Source organism: Aphis gossypii, unplaced genomic scaffold (genome assembly GCF_020184175.1).
Source record: "Aphis gossypii isolate Hap1 unplaced genomic scaffold, ASM2018417v2 Contig00278, whole genome shotgun sequence".
Classification (NCBI taxonomy): Eukaryota; Metazoa; Arthropoda; class Insecta; order Hemiptera; family Aphididae; genus Aphis; species Aphis gossypii.
In genome coordinates, this window is record NW_026083051.1 from 64,097 (window position 1) to 85,213 (window position 21,117).

Here is a 21,117-nt window from a genome sequence, read left to right on the forward strand (position 1 = left end):
TATTAAAATATATTCGATGTGTAAACTTTACTATATTATTATTATAAAAGTATAAAACTGATAACAATTTACACTGATAACAATAAAAATGATAATTTTTTGTAATCATGGTATCTAAAGAATGGTTAGAGCACTAACCTTTAAAATGTTAAAGAATTTTCTGTGCAACAGTCCAACACTTTTAGGAACCAATAATGTTATTTATTGGACTGTTTATTGAACCGTTATCACAGCTTATTGAACTGTTTTTATTGATCGTTTGTGCAACCGGGCATTAGACGTTCAATAGATTTATTGGGCCGTTAAAATATAGGTTATCAGCTCATTAAGGCATTGGTCACACTACGCCCGATATTGGCCGATTCGAGACCGTCAAATTCGTCCGATTTTTCGGGTTCATTTATCGGCCAAATTTTCTGGTCTCACTACACCCGTCATCGGTCAAATATACACAACCGTTTGAATTTATTGTAATATGCCTCATTCGTTGTTCACTAGTTGTATGAAATGGAAGTAATCAACCAACTTTATTTTTTGGAAACCAGTCCTGTTCTAAAGTATTTACTGTTCATTGAAAAAGTAGAAAGGCAATGGTGGGTCAACAGAATATTTGAAGAAAGGGAAAAATATGGTGAATTTCACACGCTTTTCCCACAACTTTTAAAACAGCCAATCAAATTTTTTGAATATATGAGGGTATCACCTGAAACCTTTTTTTATATTTTGGAAAAAATTCGTCCATACATAGAAAAGTATTGCAGTTTCAGAAAATGCATAATTCCAGAAAAAAGACTTGTAGTAACTTTAAGGTAAATATTATTATTTATATTAATATTATTATTAATAGGTAATCATTACTTTATAATTTTTCAATTAATATATAAAATAACTAATATGAAATGAGATAATTATAATTTTCTGAGGCTATAATTATGTTTTTTTTTTTTACACAAATTTAATATAACACGAATAAAGTTATTGAAAAAATAGATCAGTATAAAATAGTAAAAAATTTTTATTGAACAAATTTTTAAGAATAAATAATGAAAACAACTTTTATTGAACAATTTAATAAGAAAAACAACGTTTCGTACTTTCAATTAAAAAAAAAAAATAATACATAACTTTTTAATATTATAGTAAAAAATTAACTTGCTTATAAAATACATTTCTTTTTATTCGTTGTTAATGTTTGGCCAAGAAGATAAACATGCATTATCTACAGCTGTAGGATTTAAGTTTGGTTGACCACAAGGAATAGTGTTCTTAATATTAGACTGGCCATTTGATGAAGAATATTCGGGCTGATTCATATAGTATGAGGTTATAGGGGGAATCGATGAATTGACAAAGAATGTTGAAGGAGTAAAAGTATTACTTGATCCAGTGGTATTTTCAGTTTGTTCTGCCATTACAACATTTTGAAGTTTAAGCCTTACAGCTAACTTTCTGTGTTTTGGTATTTCTCTTAAATGAGGCAACAAACTCATAAGGAAATGAAAATCTTCATCTTCATCATTATTTTTTTTTGTGAATTTGCCTGTATCGTATTGAACTGTAGAAGTTTTTGTTTTTCGATTGCTAGTAAATCTTGCATCACATCATTTCTTCCCTTCTTTTTTTTTGATGATGGTCCTTCTTCAAAAGATAAAATACCAGACGATGGATTTTCAGTACGTTTTTCAGAAAAACTTGTTTCATCAAAATCATTCACGACATCAATGGACGAATTACATGGCGAATTTGGAAACCTCTCTTGTTCATCAATATGAGTTTTTGATTGTTCTACTATGTTTCCCACCATTTTTCTAGGAGTTATATTATCCTTTAAAAAATATAACGACTCAAAATATTTCCACTGAGATTCAACAGCTTCTTCTAATCCTGATCCTGTGGGACGTCTTAATTTTTTAAATTCTTTCCTAAATGTATCTCTTAAACTTGCCCATTTAGTCTTTAAAATATCACCTACGTAAAAAAAAAAAATTAGCCTACTAAATGTTTATACATATTATAATTATTTTATATTATATTTGTATTTTTATTACTTCTTAGTTGTTTTTATTTACGGCATCCGTGCGGTAAGTTGAATTAATATTATACAATTTTAGAAAATAAGTAAAATCATTATTCATGGTTATTTAATATATAATTTCGTTCAAAATTGAACTTTAAATGCTTATAAAAAAAATGTGGCTAGATTTTTAATATTTTTAAAATATCACTGTAACAATATGATGGTGGTGCGCTAAATGGTACTTCATCATATATTTCTGAAGCAAAATTTCCCCTTCTTATATTACGTATTTGTGATCTATAATTAGCCAATCTTCTTGGTATATCAATCACTTGGCGATTGCTAACGTATCTACATTTTAATAGTATGTATATAGCTATTATTAACACATTGACGGACACTACTGCTATAGCAGTAATTTATAATTTTGATGTTAGGTGGCATGACTGCTATAGCAGTAATGTGAAACATTTCATATTATGGCATTACTGTTATAGCTGTACTTTTTCTAATGGTATCAAATGAAAGTAGACATCAGACTGCCGCATCGTGATAGGTTAGATAATTGGGCACTGACATATTTTATAAGGAAAAAATACCAATAAAATATACAATTTTTCTATTTTTAGAATTCGGGTTTATTATTGTTTATGTTGTTAATTCTATTGACTCGCGTTATCTTTATTAACTGATGTGAAGTATAGTCAGTGTTTACAATGAAATAAAACCGCGGAATTGATTATAAAACTCTAAATATAATCTAATATGCGATTGTTCGAACCAGACGAACGACAGTCGACGAATTAGTACACCGCAGTATTACACGCAGTTTCTTAGGTATAATACGTCTTGTATAACACATAAACAATTAATTGTACTTTTGTCATATTTTGTATATTTTCGTCCTTTCAAATATGAACCGAAAACAGATTAGTGAAATCCAAAATTATTTAAATGAGTGTTCTAGTTCTAGTTCGTTTTCTTGTGGGGACGATTCGGATAACGATCCGAATTATGAACCTCATTCTCAATCTTTGCCACCCGTACGTTGTTTATTTGATTCTGGTGACGACAGTGGACCTGAACATACTGGATCAAATAATAATCAAAATTCAGATGACTACTTATCCGTAGATGACAGTTCAAGTGAGTCTAGTGAAGATAATTCTGATACTGATAGTTGGGTTGAAGATTACGCCGATATACCAGACTATGTATTTGATGATAGCCAGAGTGGTATAAAATTAAATATTTCTGAAAGTTCTCGTGAATTTCCGATTGAAATTTTTACTCAATTTTGGACAGATGACATTTTTGACATGGTAATTAAATCAACTAATAAATATGGGGAAAAATTGAGTAAAGCTAATCGACCTCATAAAAAAAATGCACGAGCTTCGACATTCAAACCAGTAGATTTAGATGAAATCAAACGCTTTCTTGGTATTTGTTTACTTGGTGGAGCCGTAAAGTTTTCTGTTATTCGAGACATGTTTTCACAAAATCCATTATATTATCATCCGATTTTTAATCACACTATGTCTGGCAGAAGGTTTGATCAAATACTCAATTGCTTTAGTGTACAGTATACTGACCGTTATAATAATGAAGTGATTGGGCCTATGATGAAAGTCCAACCATTATTTGACACATTAATTCAAAATTTTCAAACAGCTTTTATTCCTACCGAACATTTATCAATAGATGAATCATTATTGTTACACCGTGGTCGTATTATATTTAGGCAATATATAAAAAACAAGAAGGCTAGGTATGGCATTAAATTTTATGAACTCGCTACATATGATGGGTATGTGCTCAACATAGAAATGTACCAAGGAAAGCAAGAACAATTAGCTGGACCATCTAGGACATCAAAAATAGATAGTATTGTTTTAAGGTTAATGAATAATTACCTAAATAAAGGGTTCTCTCTGTACATGGACAACTATTATAACAGTGTGACACTTTCAAATACTTTACTTGATCTAAAAACACACACAACTGGGACTTTAAGAAAAAATCGTAAAGGAAACCCAAAAGTAGTAATTGATAATAAACTAAAAAAAGGGCAACATGTATGGAGACGTAAAAATAATGTTTAAGTAAGTAAATGGAAGGATAAGCGTGATGTTTTGTGTATAACAACTAGAGTACATCCAAAGTTAATACAGTCAGAAAATCGGTATGGCCAACAAAAGAATAAACCGTCGGAGATCGTCGAGTACAACAACTATATGAGTGGTGTTGATCGATCAGACCAGATGGTCAGTTACTATAGCAGTCCAAGAAAGACATGTAAATGGTATAAAAAGGTAATTTTTCATTTACTCGATGTTACAGTTTGGAACTCGTTTTTTATCTATAAAAAACATTTTAACACTCCAAGTATGAAATTTAAAACTTTTCGTGATTTACTCATTAAAAATTTGTTCAATATTCCGAACAATGTGACTGCAAATGAACTGTTTGTACTAAAGAAAAAGCCATCAATACCTCCAACAACCAATCACTATCAAGAAAGAATTCCAATACCAGAAATTTATAAGAGAACTATTTATTACGAAAATTGCTTGCAGTGCTATAAGAACAATAAAACCAGAAAACAAACGTCTTTCCAGTGCAAGCAATGTGCAAAACCACTTTGTGCTGGATTTTGTTTTGAAGCTTATCACAAAAAGTTGTAATTATTATAATTGAATGTTATAATTGTATTCAATTTTTTTTTCAATGAGGTTTATATTTAAAATAAAATGCTTATATAATCATACAAACCTACAATTGTACTATTATTTATATAGTATTTATGTATTATTTATTTATTGCTTATATATTATGAAATAATTTATGATTTTGATGTATTACAATCAAAAAAATGATTACAGCTATAGCAGTAATGTCAATTTACATCGACTTTTCAATGTACGTACAGCACCACTGCTATAGCAGTAATAATTTTATTACTGCTATTGCAGTAATAAAAAAGTGCGTTTTAAAAGCAGGTTATGGGAATTTAGATAAATGAAAACTATCCGTCAATGTGTTAATATAATAGATAGTATAGCCAAAATTATTGTAACATACAAAAGATTTGAATGTATGAACTGGTGTTTTTGACTTTTTTCTCTAATAACTTCTTCGTCTATCATTTGCTGAATCTCATCAAGTGATTTTGACACACTGAGCAGATCTGTTAATTGTATTTTTGATGTATTATTCCATACATCGCTCAATTTATATTTATGTATATGTTCAGGTATTTTATTAAATATATTTTGTATTTTAGTATTAGGTACAAAATCTTTATAATTTGTACTCGAAATATCTTCTATAGGAGTCAATACTGCGTCACGTGTGAATACTTGACAATTTATGTCTAATATAGTTATTGCACCTGAAACCTTAACTTCTTGAACGAAAGATTCGGGTAAATCTGTGCAACTTATTGTCAAAGTATCATCTCCAGCATGTATCCATGTGTTTTTATTAAGAATTCTGTGGTAAATGTTTCTAAGTAATGGAAATTTGTTGATACTACATCCCGTTTGTAATGCATCCGGTGTTTTAAATATTTGCATTTCACATGGTGTATTATCATTGTTATCTAACATTGGCTGTGTAGCCTTGCATATTCTATATATTGCTGTTTCAATGCAATCTTTTATCTCTTTTTCCGTGTAGGTAGTAAATTGTTTTCTATCCTTAGTTATTGCAACGTAAGTATATGTATTTGTGGAATATACCATGAGTCAACTCCATCTTCAACAAATTTTATTGGTATAGGTATTATATTATATAATGAAAGTTCTACGTCGACAACCAATGGTATTCTTGTAATAAATACCAATTGTTCATTTTCATAGTATACGCTTATTTTTGTTATTTTAAAAATTCACTTAATTCTGACGCTTCTGTTCCCATAGGTATAGCATATTGTTTTTTAATTGTTCGTTCTGCTGTTTTCAATGTTGGTGCAAGTTCTTGTGGTGTCATAAGACTTGGATGTATTAACCCCTCTCTTGCAGCTGTTATTATCTGTTCCAACGTTGAGGTTTCATACGCATACTGATTAGTTATTATAGTGTATACATTATGGACTTCGCCAGCCAATAGTAAATCTAATACGTCATCAGTTATATTCTGTAATTGCATCATTCTCTCATGTAATTTTTGTTCTTTAGTTGATATTTCTTTATATAGTGCCTCTGTTTGATTTAGTGAACTAGCAATCTTTTTAACTGCTGTTTTTACTACCGTTGTTTGCGATTTTACTGTATGTAAAATATTAGCTCCTGTTTCCTCTGTTTGTTTGATTGCTTCTCTAGTTTTCTTTGCACATTTATCATCACGTACACCAAATAATGTATACATTGTGTTACCAACAAAGTTTATTAATCTCCTTTTGTTTCGTTTATTTTCTTGATATACATCGGTTTGATTAACACTTCCTCCTTACGACATATACAATCGTTCCTTTTGATTAGTTATTTCATCATATAAATCAGTTATAACTATTTGATATTTCCCACACAAATCTATATGACGTTTGTCAGTACATATATTTGTTATATTTTTCATTTTCAAACCTAATAAGTCGTACTTTGTATTATATTCCTTAAGTGAAAAATACGTAACCAGTTTATACTCTACTCCTATTACCTTAGTGGGGCCTAAATTTTCATAATAAAAAACCTTGGATTGTTCATAGGGTACATATGTATAATATTCCAATGAATTTATTTCATTATAGTACTACTTAATAACATTTTGTCATATGGTTTGTTAGTTTATTACATATCATTAATTATTATTTTTTTTTTTAACAAACTCCCTTAATCTATTCATTTATACTATAACTTTATATTTAATTAATCATTTGCTTTATCATTATAATACCGTTTTACATTATTTTTATGTACGGTAATGCCTCGTCGGCCACGTTGTATAACTATATTTTCATCTCCTATTACTTCAATTACTTCATATGGTCCTAACCATAGTGAATTAAGTTTGTTTTTATGTGCGTTATCTTTTAAAAGTACTAAATCTTTCACGTGTATATTTATAGGATTCTCATTTTTGTCATATCGGTCCTTACTTTTTACTTTGTGTTCTATTAACTTCTCTCTTGCTAATTTATGCGACACTTGCATACTCTGTTTCACATCATATAAATAATCATCATAATTATATTGGGGCTCTGGCTCGGATTTTAATTTAATTGGTATTTCTAACGTACGCCCGTACACTAACGCGTATGGTTGAAAATTAGTTGATGTATGTACCGTTGAATTATATACAAAAAATGCATATGGTAACAAATGATCCAAATTATTTAAATTCTTATCCACATAATGTCTTATATACTCGGCCAAAGTTCTATGTGATCTTTCGAGACCTCCATTTGTCTGTGGTCTAAAAGGACTAGTATTAACTTTATTTATTTTAAACAATTTGCAAACTTCCGTAAATGTTTTGCTAAGGAAATCCGTTCCCTGATCTGTCAATATCGTTCCCGGTATTCCATGTACTCACACGAAATGTATAACAAAAGCTACCTCGACCGTGTTTGCCTGATGATTAGGTATTGGTACTCCTACCGTGTATTTAGATAAGTCATCTTGCATTGTTAAAATATAATTATTACTAGACAAGGTCGTTGGTAATGGACCTACAATATCTAAAAATATTTTTTCAAATGGTTTTGAACTTGTTGATGTAATAGCCATTGGTTGCTTTACATGCCGATTTGAAATTTTATTTACTTGACACGATGTACAATTTTTTACGTACTTTTTAACATCATCTTTCATACCTTTCCATCTAAATTGTTCTGTATGCGTTTAATAGTTTATTAACACCTAAATGACCTCCTAGTTTAGAATCGTGAAACTGCTTTAATATAGTTACTTTCTCTTCCTTCCGTATATTCTACGTTCGCACATACCATAATTTCGATCTTAGTATTACGAAATATGTATCTTAACATTGACCTTATTTTTCCCACTGTAAATCATCATTCATACCTAGTTTATTCATTGCTATTTTATCTAAATTATATTCCTCACAAAACTGTTTCAAGTTCACTAACGCTATATACATATTCTCGTACGTTGACCTCTGACGATCTTTATTTTTCGTTACTAGAAATATTATATACCGGTCATTCTGTACTACATACGGCGTATCGCCTATCACTTTACTAACTGGTAAAAATGAAGTAATTCCAAACTTACGTTTTATTTCGTAATTTATTCCTGATGTTAAATTATATTGTTTCGCTATTTCTGTCACTATATGATACTCTACTGGCGACTCCAAAAGTGTACCTATAGCTTCTTTTACATTGCTATTAGTAATTAACTGTGTTTCCATTTTCCCAAGAAATTCCTCGTACGACTCGTTTTTAATTTCTTGTATCGAATACATACGACTTAACGCATCTACGTTAGAATTTTGCACCCCAGGTTTATATCGTATCTCATAATCATATTCTTCAAGTTGTATTCGCCAACGTGCTAACTTCGATAATGGATTTTTTAAGTTGAAAAGCCACGTCAAAGGGCGATGATCACTAAGTATTATAAATTTCCTTCCATATAAATATGGTCTAAACTGTTTTACCCCAAAATTATAGCTAGACATTCTAACTCGGTTGTGGAATAATTATTTTCACTTTTATTCAATGTCCGTGACGCATAAGAGATTGGTAAGTCTTGACCTATTTCTCCCTGAGATAATATTGCCCCTAGTGCTTTATTACTCGCGTCCGTAGTTAATATGAAAGTCTTAGTGAAGTCTGGATATTTAAGTATTGTTCAGAACATAAAGCTGATTTCAATTTATCGAATGATTTTTGACATTCATCACTCCATAAAAATTTAATGTCTTTCTTTAAAAGATTAGTTAAAGGTTTCGTTATTGCACTATATGAATTTATAAATTTCCTATAATACCAACTTAAACCTAAAAATGATTTTATATCTTTTACATAAGTTGGTTTTGGAAATTCTAACACAGATTTCACTTTCTTTTCATCAGGTTTAATTCCATTTTCTGATATTACGTGTCCCAAATATACACATTCACGTTTTAAAAATTCACATTTATCTGGTTGTAACTTCAAATTGTTAATTTGTAATCGCTCAAATACTTCTACTAACTTCTCATTATGATCATACAAATTTTTCCCGTAAACAATTATGTCGTCTAAATAAACTAAACATTTTATTCCTATTAAACCAGCTAAAGCTGAGTTCATTACTCTTTGAAAAGTTCCAGGACTAGTTTTCATGCCTTGAATCATACGTTTAAAATGCCAATGACCTTGATTGGTTGAAAAGGCTGTTAATTCTCGTGATTCTTTTTCTAATTTGATTTGATAAAACCCACTAGAAAGATCGAGAACAGAAACTAATTGACATTGTCCTAACTGGTCCAATATTTCTGTAATATTAGGCAGAGCATGAAATTCATTTATGGTGACTTCATTTAATGCTCTAAAGTCTACCACTATTCTAAACTTTTGTTTACCTGAATTGTCAATTTTCTTTCGCACTAGTAAAAGAGGAGAGTTCCAAGGACTCCTTGAGCTTTCAATAATATCGTTATCCTCAAGTTTCTTAATTTGCGTATTTATCTCATCTTGTTGTGCATGAGGAAGTCTATAAGGTCTTCGGTATATAGGCGGTTGGTCGTTTTTTAATCTTATTATATGAGTTCCCGTGTTGGTGAAGGTTAACATGTCCCCTTCCATATGAAATATGTTATTATACTTCTCGCATATTTCATAAATAGATTTTTTCTCATTCTCATCCATATGATCGGTTCTTATTATTTGTCTCAAACGCGTTATACGTTCATTATAATTATTTTTTGTTTCTACCGTATATATCTCATATTCGCTATCATAATTTATCTTATTTATATCGGTTACATCTATGTCTTTTATCTCCTCAGATATATTCAACATACTAACTATTGCTTTCCCTTTATTCACAGTAGACACCGTACTACTGCAATATACGTCCTTTGTAATTTGTTGTTTGTGTATGTATATACTTTTACTTTCCACGACTGGATCAGCTTTTGATCAGCTATTTTTTTATTCTACGACGGTTTCCGTACGTGGTTGCAATTTAAAAACAACAGAACCGCAATGTTCTTTGTGCAAGGTTGCTTCATCATCTTGAATAATTAACCTATTTTTGGCTACGTCCACCATTACTTTGTTTTTTAGTAAAAATTCATGTCCTAATATACCGTCCTTGGGTATAGGAAATAATATTCCCACTACATAAAATTCTATGTCTATATTTTTGTTATTTATTATAACTGGTATTTTTATTTTGCCTATTGTTTGTATTAACTCCTTATGAATGCCTCTTAAATTAATTTTTTGTGTTTCATCTATATTTAATTGTCCTTGTAAACAATTTATCTTAAGTATATTCACCTGACTACCTGTATCTATTAATAAATTTAACTCGTTTGTTTTGCTCGCAGGTGATGTACATGTTATGTGATTGTTTTCTAAAGCAGCGACGATGTGGTAACATTGTGCATTTCCTCCGCGATTATTTGGTTTATCGAACGAGTACCACGGTCCTATTGCGGTTCCTACTTTCATTATTACGTTTTTTATAACATGCACTTATATCATGGCCACTTCGTTTACAATATGCACATGTGGTTGCGCGTGCGTTATAATTTGTTGGTGGTTGAGTAAAACTATTCCGATTAGATGGACGATTATTATTACTTGCAGGTTTATTTCTACATTGAGCTGCATAGTGATTACCATTACAGTTATAGCATTTAATAGGTGGTCTATTAAAATTATTTTGCTGAGTGTAATTATTTGTCCGTCCTTGATAACTCGGTTTACTAAAGTTATTTGGTTGGAAATTCCTATTACGACTATTCGTATTATTATTTCTTGTATTATTCACACGTTGGAAATTATTATTATTTTGTCGTGAAGCATTATAATTGCCTTTATTAAAATCGTTCATGTATCCGTTATTTTCTCTTTCTGAATTATGTTCTACTTCTTCTGCCTTTGCTAATTGCTTAGCTACCTCTAATGTTTTAGGATTTCGTGCCTTTACAATTGTTCTTATAGGACCTATTAATCCTTTTATAAAAATATTCAGTGTTTGTTCTTTTAAAGTTTCGTGAATTACTTTTGCTTTTGATTCCTCTTTATTAAGTGTACACGCATTACATAATTTATAATACAGTTTTTCTACTCTATGGCAATAATCATTGACGTCCTCCCCATGACGCATTTTAATGGAATTTAATTGTATCTGCAAACTTGAAGCAGTTGTCGTATCTTCAAAAGCATCCGATAAATAACTCTTAATGTATACCCATTTAGTAACGTTTTTATATTTTATCATTTCTAATGCTCTACCGGATAACCTAGTTGTTATATATTTAACTAAAGTCGGTGCGCATTTTTCTTCAACCAAATTTACTGCCATATCACATGCATTTATGAACGGATAGATATCGTCTTCTCCCGTACACATAGGTATAAGCTTAAATGCTTCCTCTAATTTTATGGTAACCATTTTCTTTACACGCGGTTTTCTCCCGAATGTTAACTCAGTATGTTCAAAATCGTCCGTAACCTTGCTACGTGTAACCTTTTTATTATCTAAACTTAAACTTCTCTCTAAGCTGTGTTTAAGCTTGCGTTCACTTGGGTTTCTAAATAAACTAGGGAGTTCTTTCGGCTCTCAATAGGGCTAGGGCTTTTACTAGGGCTAGGGCTTCTACTAGGGCTTCCCAAATTAATCAACTGTTGGGTTTTATTTAATACTTCTAAACTCAAATCTGGAGTTTCTAAAGACGTCTTATTCGATGGATTAGCTACTTCCAAAGGAGATGTACCTGTGTTCTCCATAAATTGCTTTCACACTCATTTGATACGTTTTACAATCAACTTTAATAATATAACTCAATAATAAATCTCAATAATATATGCCCTTTAATAATTCTCAATAATAATCTCAATAATTCAACAATATGCCCTCAAAAATAATTCTCAATAATAATCTCAAAAATTCACAATATGCCCTCAATAATAATATAATAACTCTATATTTCTCAATAATAATTCAAATAAATCAATTGCCCTTTAATAATCAAAAAAAATTCCTAAATAGTTTTTTTACGACCTACTTAAATATATTCAGTTACTTAAATGATATTTCTTAGGTTTTATATTTTTGTAACACATATCCGTGTAATAATTTAATTAACTAACTATTCACTCACAATAATGCGACGTTCGTTGATGTTGTCATCCTGTCTGATACTTTCTGCAACGTTGAATTGAATGGTCTTCTCTTCTGGAGTTATCAACGAGGAAGAGTGCACAATCTTCCTTGTTGATGGTAACCTTTGACAGTTTGCCTCCTTGAAAAGTGAATCCTACCGACTGCGCCAAATTGTTGCGTGCCAGTATCAGATTTGAATAAAAATGGTTAATTTGAATGAAAGTTAAACTTAATAACGTTATATGTTTTTATTGCATATAAACAAAATACATGTGACAAATAAATAAGTGGCTGAGTGACGTGAAAGTGCTCAGTTGTTGATAGCTTTGGTACATCTGCCGTTGCTGGTCTTCGGGCTCCCTTATATATTGTGGTGCGTCTCTTGTTTACGTCTTGTGGTCGCCTTCTGGGCGAAACCAAGTGTCCTTGTTGTTGTTGTTGCAAATTCGGACACGAATTTGAGAATGTGCAATAACATCTCAAATGCATCATTAGTGCACTGTAATTATTGGTGCGCTTACTATCCCGACACGTGTCATGGTCACAGTAGCATCCACATTACCCTTGACACGAGGCATGGTCATTCTAACTTAGCCTTGTAATCTCGTAGATATCTTATAGATATCTCGTAGCCCATAACAATAGTATTATATATTTTAATTCGTAATGCATATGCTATACGACGTGTATCATGCTTATCTTATTTTATTATTACTATTTGTACTGCTCATCGGCACTCGTTCGTTCTACGGAAATTTTAGTCTGTTATTTATAACTTTGGTTTCAAGTTTTAAATATAAACTGTTATATTTGGTTCCTAAATTAATTTTATTCTTTTACAAAAATTCATAAATTATAATTTAATTATATGGAAATAACGGAATTAAAACGGGATAAAAAGCGTCCCGTTCGAAGTTTTTCGGGACAAGGGGACATAATGATCAAAAAAGGGACAATCCCGTTTTAAACGAGACGTATGGTTACCCTAGGTTAAGTTAACCTAACCTTTCTAGAGTCTAGGAGCATGTTTATACGCTGTTGCTTTGACTGCACCAATAAGCAGTAGTTGCAGTTTACTGTTGGTGGTATCCATTATATTACATGGTCTAGTTTATTGGCATATTCGACCCATTTTGCCTTTCTAAAATTCCACCTTGGTTTTGGTAGGGAACGAATTAATGGTACTTTTAAGCCGTATTCCAGGAGTACAGGTCGGTGTTGACTATGAGAGAAATCCCCTAATATATGTCTTGTCGCTATTATAAGATCGTCTAAGGAATTCCTTGATGTAATACTAAGATCAGGGGTGTAGTCTTTGCGCCATCTGGCTGACCTAAAAGTTCCCATATCCTTAGCGTTATAGATAAGTTCCAAATTGTGTAGAGCAATCCATTCTTGGAGCACTTCTCCGTTATCGTCATTTTGATCATAGCCTCATTCATTGTTGTGGCTGTTAAAGTCACCTATATACACAGCTGGGTGTTCGAATAGTTTCACAGGTGGATTTTTCTAATTGACATTAGGTGGTTTATATACATTTATTATTGTGACGTTATCTATTGTAGTTGCTAATATTTCTATGTTATTCAAATGGTTTCTGTAGACTACACTCGCTGTATCAATGTCATTTTTGACTTATGTTGCTATACCATAATGCTTATGATTGATAGCTCCAATTAACGTGTATCCAGATATGTATCCTCGTTTTTGCAAATCGAAATCGTCAGTTGTGTGTGTCTCCTGAAGAGCAATGACATCCCACACAGCAATTAGAAAATATTAATATTTTTACAATATTTTACATAGATGTTTTTTGCAATATTTTCAGAGAATCATTTTAAAAACATTGTGAACATATTTGTTATAACAAATTGTAAATTAAATATTGCTAAAATATTTCTAGAACTTACCCAAATAAATTTTATGTTATCATGTTTTACTATATATTGTTAAAATATTAGCCAACAAAATATTTCCTTACACAAATTATCAGAATATTCTTACAACTTATCCAAATAAATATTATATTATCATGTAATATGATATATTGTTAATTTATTAGCCAACAAATTATTTCCAAACACATATTATCAGAACATGTAAAAAATATGCAAAATAATTTTTGGTTTATTTCAATTAGAATGATTTAAATCATATACATTTTTATCAGATTTAAAATATCTCATCAGTGCCGTAATAACCATAGGGGCAGCCGGGGCAATGCCCCTGCAGAGGGCCGCTTATCGTTGACTCAGTTGGCCCCGACGGCGCTCCGCATCTAATTTGTTGCCCCTATTGATCCTTATAATAATATCTTTATTCTTTATTAACCTATATAATTATATTATTATAGTGTTTTATTGTTTTATTTTTATTGATTTACTTTTATGTGAGGAATTGAGATATTCCGAAACAACCTTTGTAATCTAGTAGGGTTAGGATGTTTATACACTAAAACGTACGAATATGTATGCATTTTGCACTAAATAACAACTAAATATACGTGAAAAAATTGAAAAATATGCATTAAAAAATTAAAAAATGTGGACAAGAAAAAAATACAATAAATACATATTATGTAGAGATACATTGAATTAATAAAATATAAACAAATTGGGTAGGTAGTATTTTTATGTGCTCGCAACTATTTCTCATATCATGTGTATTACATTTTCGAATTTTCTTATTTACTGTATACAATTAAATTAAATATAAAAAACACATATTTTAAAAACAGTTGAATTGAATAATTATTGTTTGTTTTAAATGTTCCTTAGTAAATCTTCGTCTATTTGGTGCTAATACGTATATATTTAAAGGACCATCCAACTCAAAAAATCAATTATTATTTTATTACCACAATAAATATAATAGAGTTTAACTAAGATAATGATACTACTAAAATTCATTTGTGACTATTCGTTCGCTAGTTATCGTGATTCTTGACATTACGCGTGACGTCACGGATTCATTCGCCGCGGCGGCGGCCATGTATAATACACGGCGGTATTTATCCATTTTTGGTTTAATGTAAAATAACTACTAATGAATTTATTTTTTTTCGAATGAACTAATCAAATGTATTTAAGAGTATCTCATAATCTTTCTGTTCGTATCATTATTTCACATTTTGGTTAAATCTATTAGAAAAAAATGACACTTAAATCAATTATTTTACGAATTTAGTATTTACCATACATTCATTACAATAAACGTGTGTAATATTGTTTTGACGATCGTGACATCGTGTACTTACAGATTTTCGAAGCCTAAACTGGCTATTTTAGTTTTAACTTAACTTGAGCTAATATTAGAAGTGGGTGAGGGCTTGCATAATATTGTTATCTGACTATTCTTACTTAAAATTGAATTGCGGACCGCGGCGGCGACATATAGACTATATAATATTATATACCTATGTAGGCCATTATTATTAATTTGCTAATAATAGTTTTATCTGTAATCTGTTGTAGACTGTAGTATATTATTATGTTATTATAATATAACAATATTATACTTCTCATTTAGTACACTGTACTCACGTTGTCAACATAGTGTTGTGTTTTGTAAATTTTTATTTAATTATTATTACTATCCCAGCCACTAAAATGTTGTGTTCAGTGTTTGGTTGCAATTGCAATAGTTCAAAAAATAATGGTCCGGGAAAAATTCATTTTTATAGATTTCCTCGTAGAGATACCTCGCCAGATCGATTTTTAAAGTGGACTACTTTTTGTAAGCGAAAACAATTTGTTCCGGGTAAGTCATCAATGATTTGTTCAAAACATTTTTCTAACGAAGATTTTAACGAATCCGACTTATTACGTGAAAAACTTATGCCCGACACTAAAGTAGTTGTAAGATTAAAACCCAGAGTTGTCCCTACCATTTTCAGTACTCAAAACGATATTTCTTTAGCTTCAACATCTAGTGATTCAAATAGACAGGAAAGAATGTCGAGAAAAAGAGAAAAAGAGATAGTTAAAGAATTATTAAGAACTAGTACACCAAAAAAAAAAAAAGGTGGTAATGATGAAGTTTTTGTTGATGAAAATGTTGATGTCACAGATATAAATTCGAGTTTAATGTCTTTATCTCCAAGACAAAGTTATGATGACACTGTTAATGATAAGGGTATCCAATGTGAAATAGGTAATGAAATTTACCGTTGTCTAGGTACAATTTATTATGATACGTCGTTCAACTATTTGTCTGATGAAAATAGCTCCTCTGAAGACGATACAAATGATAAAGATAGTGAAAGTATGATAGATACAAGTATGAATGAATGTTTTATAGTATTTTGGGAAAGTCTTTTGGTTTTATTTAAATCTTGTAATATATGTTCTGGTAAAATAATAAAACTTAAACACTTCGTTCAAGGTGCATTTTTATCTATTAACACGATTTGTGAAGAAGGTCATTTATACCAATGGAGCTCACAAAAAAAAAATGGAACACGTCCCGAGGGAAATATTTTAATTGGTGCATCTTTGACTCTATCTGGTATTTTATTTAATCAAATGACAGTTTTTTGTGAAACATTAAAACTTGCATTTTTTTCTCGAACTTCATATGATAAAATAATACGTAATTATACAGAACCTGTGATAAACGCAATATGGAGTGAACATAAAAAATCAAATTTTCTTGAGTTGAAGAGTTCTGATAAAATTTGGTTAGCAGGTGATGGACAATTTGATTCTCCAGGGTTTTGTGCGAAATATTGTACCTATACATTAATGGATTTGAATAGTAGTAAAATAATTGATTTCAAGCTTGTCCAAAAAGGAATGTTAAAAGGAGATTTAGAACGTAAAGCTTGCGAATTGTTACTCGAAGAAATCGTAGAACAAGGATGTAAAATCGATTTATTCCTCACTGATAGGCACAAAGGAATTCGATGTGATATTCGCACTAAATTTCCGGAAATTCAACACGAGTTCGATATTTGGCATTTATCAAAGAGTTTGATGAAACGAATGAAAATATTAGATAAAAAATACCCTGATGCTTATTTGTGGAAGACGAGCATAAATAATCATTTATGGTGGTCATCTAAAACGTGTAAAGGGGATGGTTTATTACTTACACAAAAATTTACGTCAGTTCTTAAACACATTAACAATATACACGAGTGGGAAGAAAATGGAATTATACAAAAATGTGAACATGAAACATTGAGCGAAGAATATAAAAATAATACATTATGGATACACCCAGACAGCGAGTCTTATAATGCTCTAAAAAAAATTTTATTGGCAAAAGATTTTCTAAAAGATCTACAACATGCCAAACATTTTGTACACACAGGACGGTTAGAATCATACCATAACGTCAGATTAAAATACATGCCTAAAAGGATTCATTTAAAGTACAGTGGTATGCATATGCGTTCAATATTAGCTATTTTAGATCATAATAGTAACGTAAATAAAACTATGATTGGAGATAAAATGGTGTACTCTAAATCCTTGGGGCGTTATACTATGAAAAATCGATATACATCTACAACCAATAATTGGCGTGCTGAAATAATGCAAAATGTTAAAGAAAAGTCTAAGATAAGTTTAATTTGCCAAAATCAAGATCAATTAATATCTGTACCAAAGAATATTATATCTATTCCAAAACCAGATATAAATGAGTTGAGATCAAAAAAATATTCCAGATTTTTCAACGATAATAATTAAAAATGATTTTAAATGTTTTAAAAAAAAAATATTTTTAATATTATTAAAAATGTATTTTAATTTAAATATTATTTTAATACCTATACAAAAGAGATTTATTTAATACTTATATCTAAATGTATTTTACAATTGTATCTAAAAATATTTGAAGGATCCTATGTTTATGTATATACTATATTATAATATTGTCTAGTTCAAAGGAGAACAGTTTAAAAAAATACTAAATAAAATACATTGAACACTTTTTATATACTAAAATATGTTTTTTAAATATTATTAAAACATTCTTTATAAATTTAAAATGATGACATATAAAATGTGTTTTATTTAATTGGGTAATTTACTTCCATTTTTGAATCCAACATAAACTCCATTCATTTCTGGGTATTTCTCTCTAATAGTTTTTACAACACAGGCTGGAATAACAACTCGTACACCTGATAAGGGTAAATCTTATAAATAAATACTTTATATTATGCAATGGTATTAAAATATAGTAGATTATAATTTATTAGTTATAAACAGTTTAATATATAAAACAAAGGTATAATAATCATATTACCTTTTCCCAATGAAGACCATGAATTAATCCAATGCGTGTATTGTGTGTAACAAATGTACCTCCATGAACTATTTGATAGGATTGACATACTAAGTAGTTTTTTTTTAGATTTATTATTTGTTTTTAGAATAATCTGATGGCGAGTAATGTTTATTATGTCTTCGTCTAAAACGATTTTTTTAAACAAATCACTCTCTGTTATACACTTATTTCCCGATCGTAAAGATGTAACTTTTTCAAATTCAGCACAACAAATACACTCGACATCGTTATTAAAAATACAACATTTTTCGCACGTGCACCAATTATTTATGTTAGTCACTTTTGATCGTCCATTAACATTTATTTCCAAAAGTGAATTATTTAAATATCGCGGTTGGATATCTGCTCCCAGATCATCCACTGTTGGTTCAAAATTATATGGTTGAAGGCCATTGGAAAAAAATATCACATTAACACTGTTAGTACCTACTTAGTACGTCTTACTACTTAATACTAAAACGAAATATAGGATATTATTATTATTATAACCATAAAGATATTTATAACCTTAATATGATGATAATATTATATTGTTATGAAAAATAAACATCGATAAAATTATGTAAAATTAGAAATAAAATCATAGCAGTAGGTACTCTTATACCTAAGCTATGACAATGGTGTATTTTAATTTATTATAAGTTATTATTTTATTAATATTAAACCAAAATATGATATAATTATACGAATATAAAGATTATGAGATAATCTTAAAAACATTTGATTAGTTCATTCGAAAAAAAATAAGTTCATTATAGTCCGCGCAACGAAAAGTGGCCGGTGACTGGTGCGACTCTAGTAGCAATTTTCAATAAGTGGTTACCAACCTAATTGCCGCGTTTTTTTAAAATTATTTGTTCACATGGTATATATTAATTAATTATTATACCAATCATGCGAGAAAATGGTTTAAAAAATTATCAGTATAAAACATAATTTCAATACGTGATATAATATATATACATTTATTGATTGTTAATAATAATTGCAAATCAGTAAAAAAAAAAATAATATTTTTACACATACAATAAAAATAAAATAATATTTATGCCTATACTGGCTATACTTAATATTTTACATTTATTAATAATTGTCAATAATATTTACAAAACAGTCTACAAATACATAAATACATAAAATTATTATCAATATCAGTTATTCCAATTCCTCTATATCTGATTCCCCATCACTGCAATCGCTGTCATCGGGCAATATGGTCAAAACTACTGGTTCCATTAAGGCGTCCCTAAGAATTTCCTTTCGGTTATCTGATTCTTGTATTTTTTCGGCATGCCTTACACAATTTTCCCAATCCTCTTTGGTTACCGCATCCAACGCTTCATGGGTAAGACGCTCGATATCAACCATCTTGAATGTATTATTTTTTTTTGCTACTTCACCCTTAACTTGGGCCCATATAAGTTCAATTGCATTGTATTGGCAATGATATGGAGGTAGGCGTATTACTTCGTGACCTTTTTCTAATGCAATTTGGTCAAGCAAGTATTTTTTTTGGCGCGGAACTAAGGCTTTAACTTTATGATGAAGTTCTGCTAAAGTTTCAAGAGGATGAAATTCAATATTTTTTTCATTCAACCATTTCTGTACGTCCGATTTTTTCCAATTACTTTTTGGGTAATTTTCTACTAGTGTGGAATGATATGACGCATTATCCATCACCAAAACAGATGGCTCTTCTAAATTGTTTAATAATTCAACAAACCAGTTTTTAAAAACTTCGGCATTCATTTGACTGTGGTAGTCGGCGGTATTCCCTGTATTACTACGGAATACTAGTTTGGACCCTTGAATAAAGCCATAACGAGCACATCCAGCATAGCACACGATAAGCCGACCTCCTTTTCCTGTTGGAACTTTCAATCCTTCAGTGCCGTGTTCATTTTGCCAAATCATCGATCTCGAATGATTTTGATTAACCCATGTCTCGTCAATATAAACAACAGGGCGATCATCCTTCATCTCGCGCAACGTACAAATTTCTCGAAGAAATTTACATCGAAGTGCAACGATGTCATTTCTTTCCATCAAAAATTTACGGCCATCATTACACTTCTTATAAGAAAATTTCAAATTCTTCAATAAATATTGCATGGAGCGTAAGCATCCGGAATAATTGATTTTTTGTCTTACAACATTTAGTATCAATTGTGCAGTTGGATACTCACCTCGATCGTAGAACTCGTGCACAGTTCTCCTAACGACATCAGAATCAAAGTCGTCGATCTCCGACACAATTTTTGCACGTTTGTAACCTTTGCGTGGAGACTTAAATAACATAACTGACGTTGATTGTTCGGTGTTATCTTTTGCTTCTGAGCAAATACGTCGGACAGTTCGCTCTGACAATCCACATGCTTCGGCAGTACGTACTTGTGCGTTTTTAAAAAAATCGGCGGTTAAATTTGGTTGTGTTGACAGTTGTTTTAGAAACGTATACACTTTATAAACAATTTGTTTAGACTGGCTACGAGTATCACTATTGGTATAAGACAT

The 21,117-nt window shown here is 30.4% G+C and overlaps 2 protein-coding genes and 1 pseudogene across 2 annotated transcripts; 1 reads left to right on the forward strand and 2 right to left on the reverse strand.

Moving 5' to 3' along the window:
* Nucleotides 1–1,175: 1,175 nt before the first annotated feature.
* On the reverse strand, nucleotides 1,176–2,565 carry LOC126553599 (uncharacterized; annotated as a pseudogene).
* A 13,511-nt stretch (nucleotides 2,566–16,076) lies between these two features.
* Nucleotides 16,077–17,999, forward strand: LOC114122846 (uncharacterized). Its single transcript, XM_050208744.1, has one exon. It carries the CDS (start codon nucleotides 16,077–16,079, stop codon nucleotides 17,997–17,999), a length of 1,923 nt encoding a protein of 640 aa, XP_050064701.1.
* A 1,759-nt stretch (nucleotides 18,000–19,758) lies between these two features.
* Nucleotides 19,759–21,117, reverse strand: LOC126553600 (uncharacterized). The gene has a single exon (XM_050208745.1). The coding sequence runs from the start codon at nucleotides 21,115–21,117 to the stop codon at nucleotides 19,759–19,761; it is 1,359 nt and encodes a 452-aa protein (XP_050064702.1).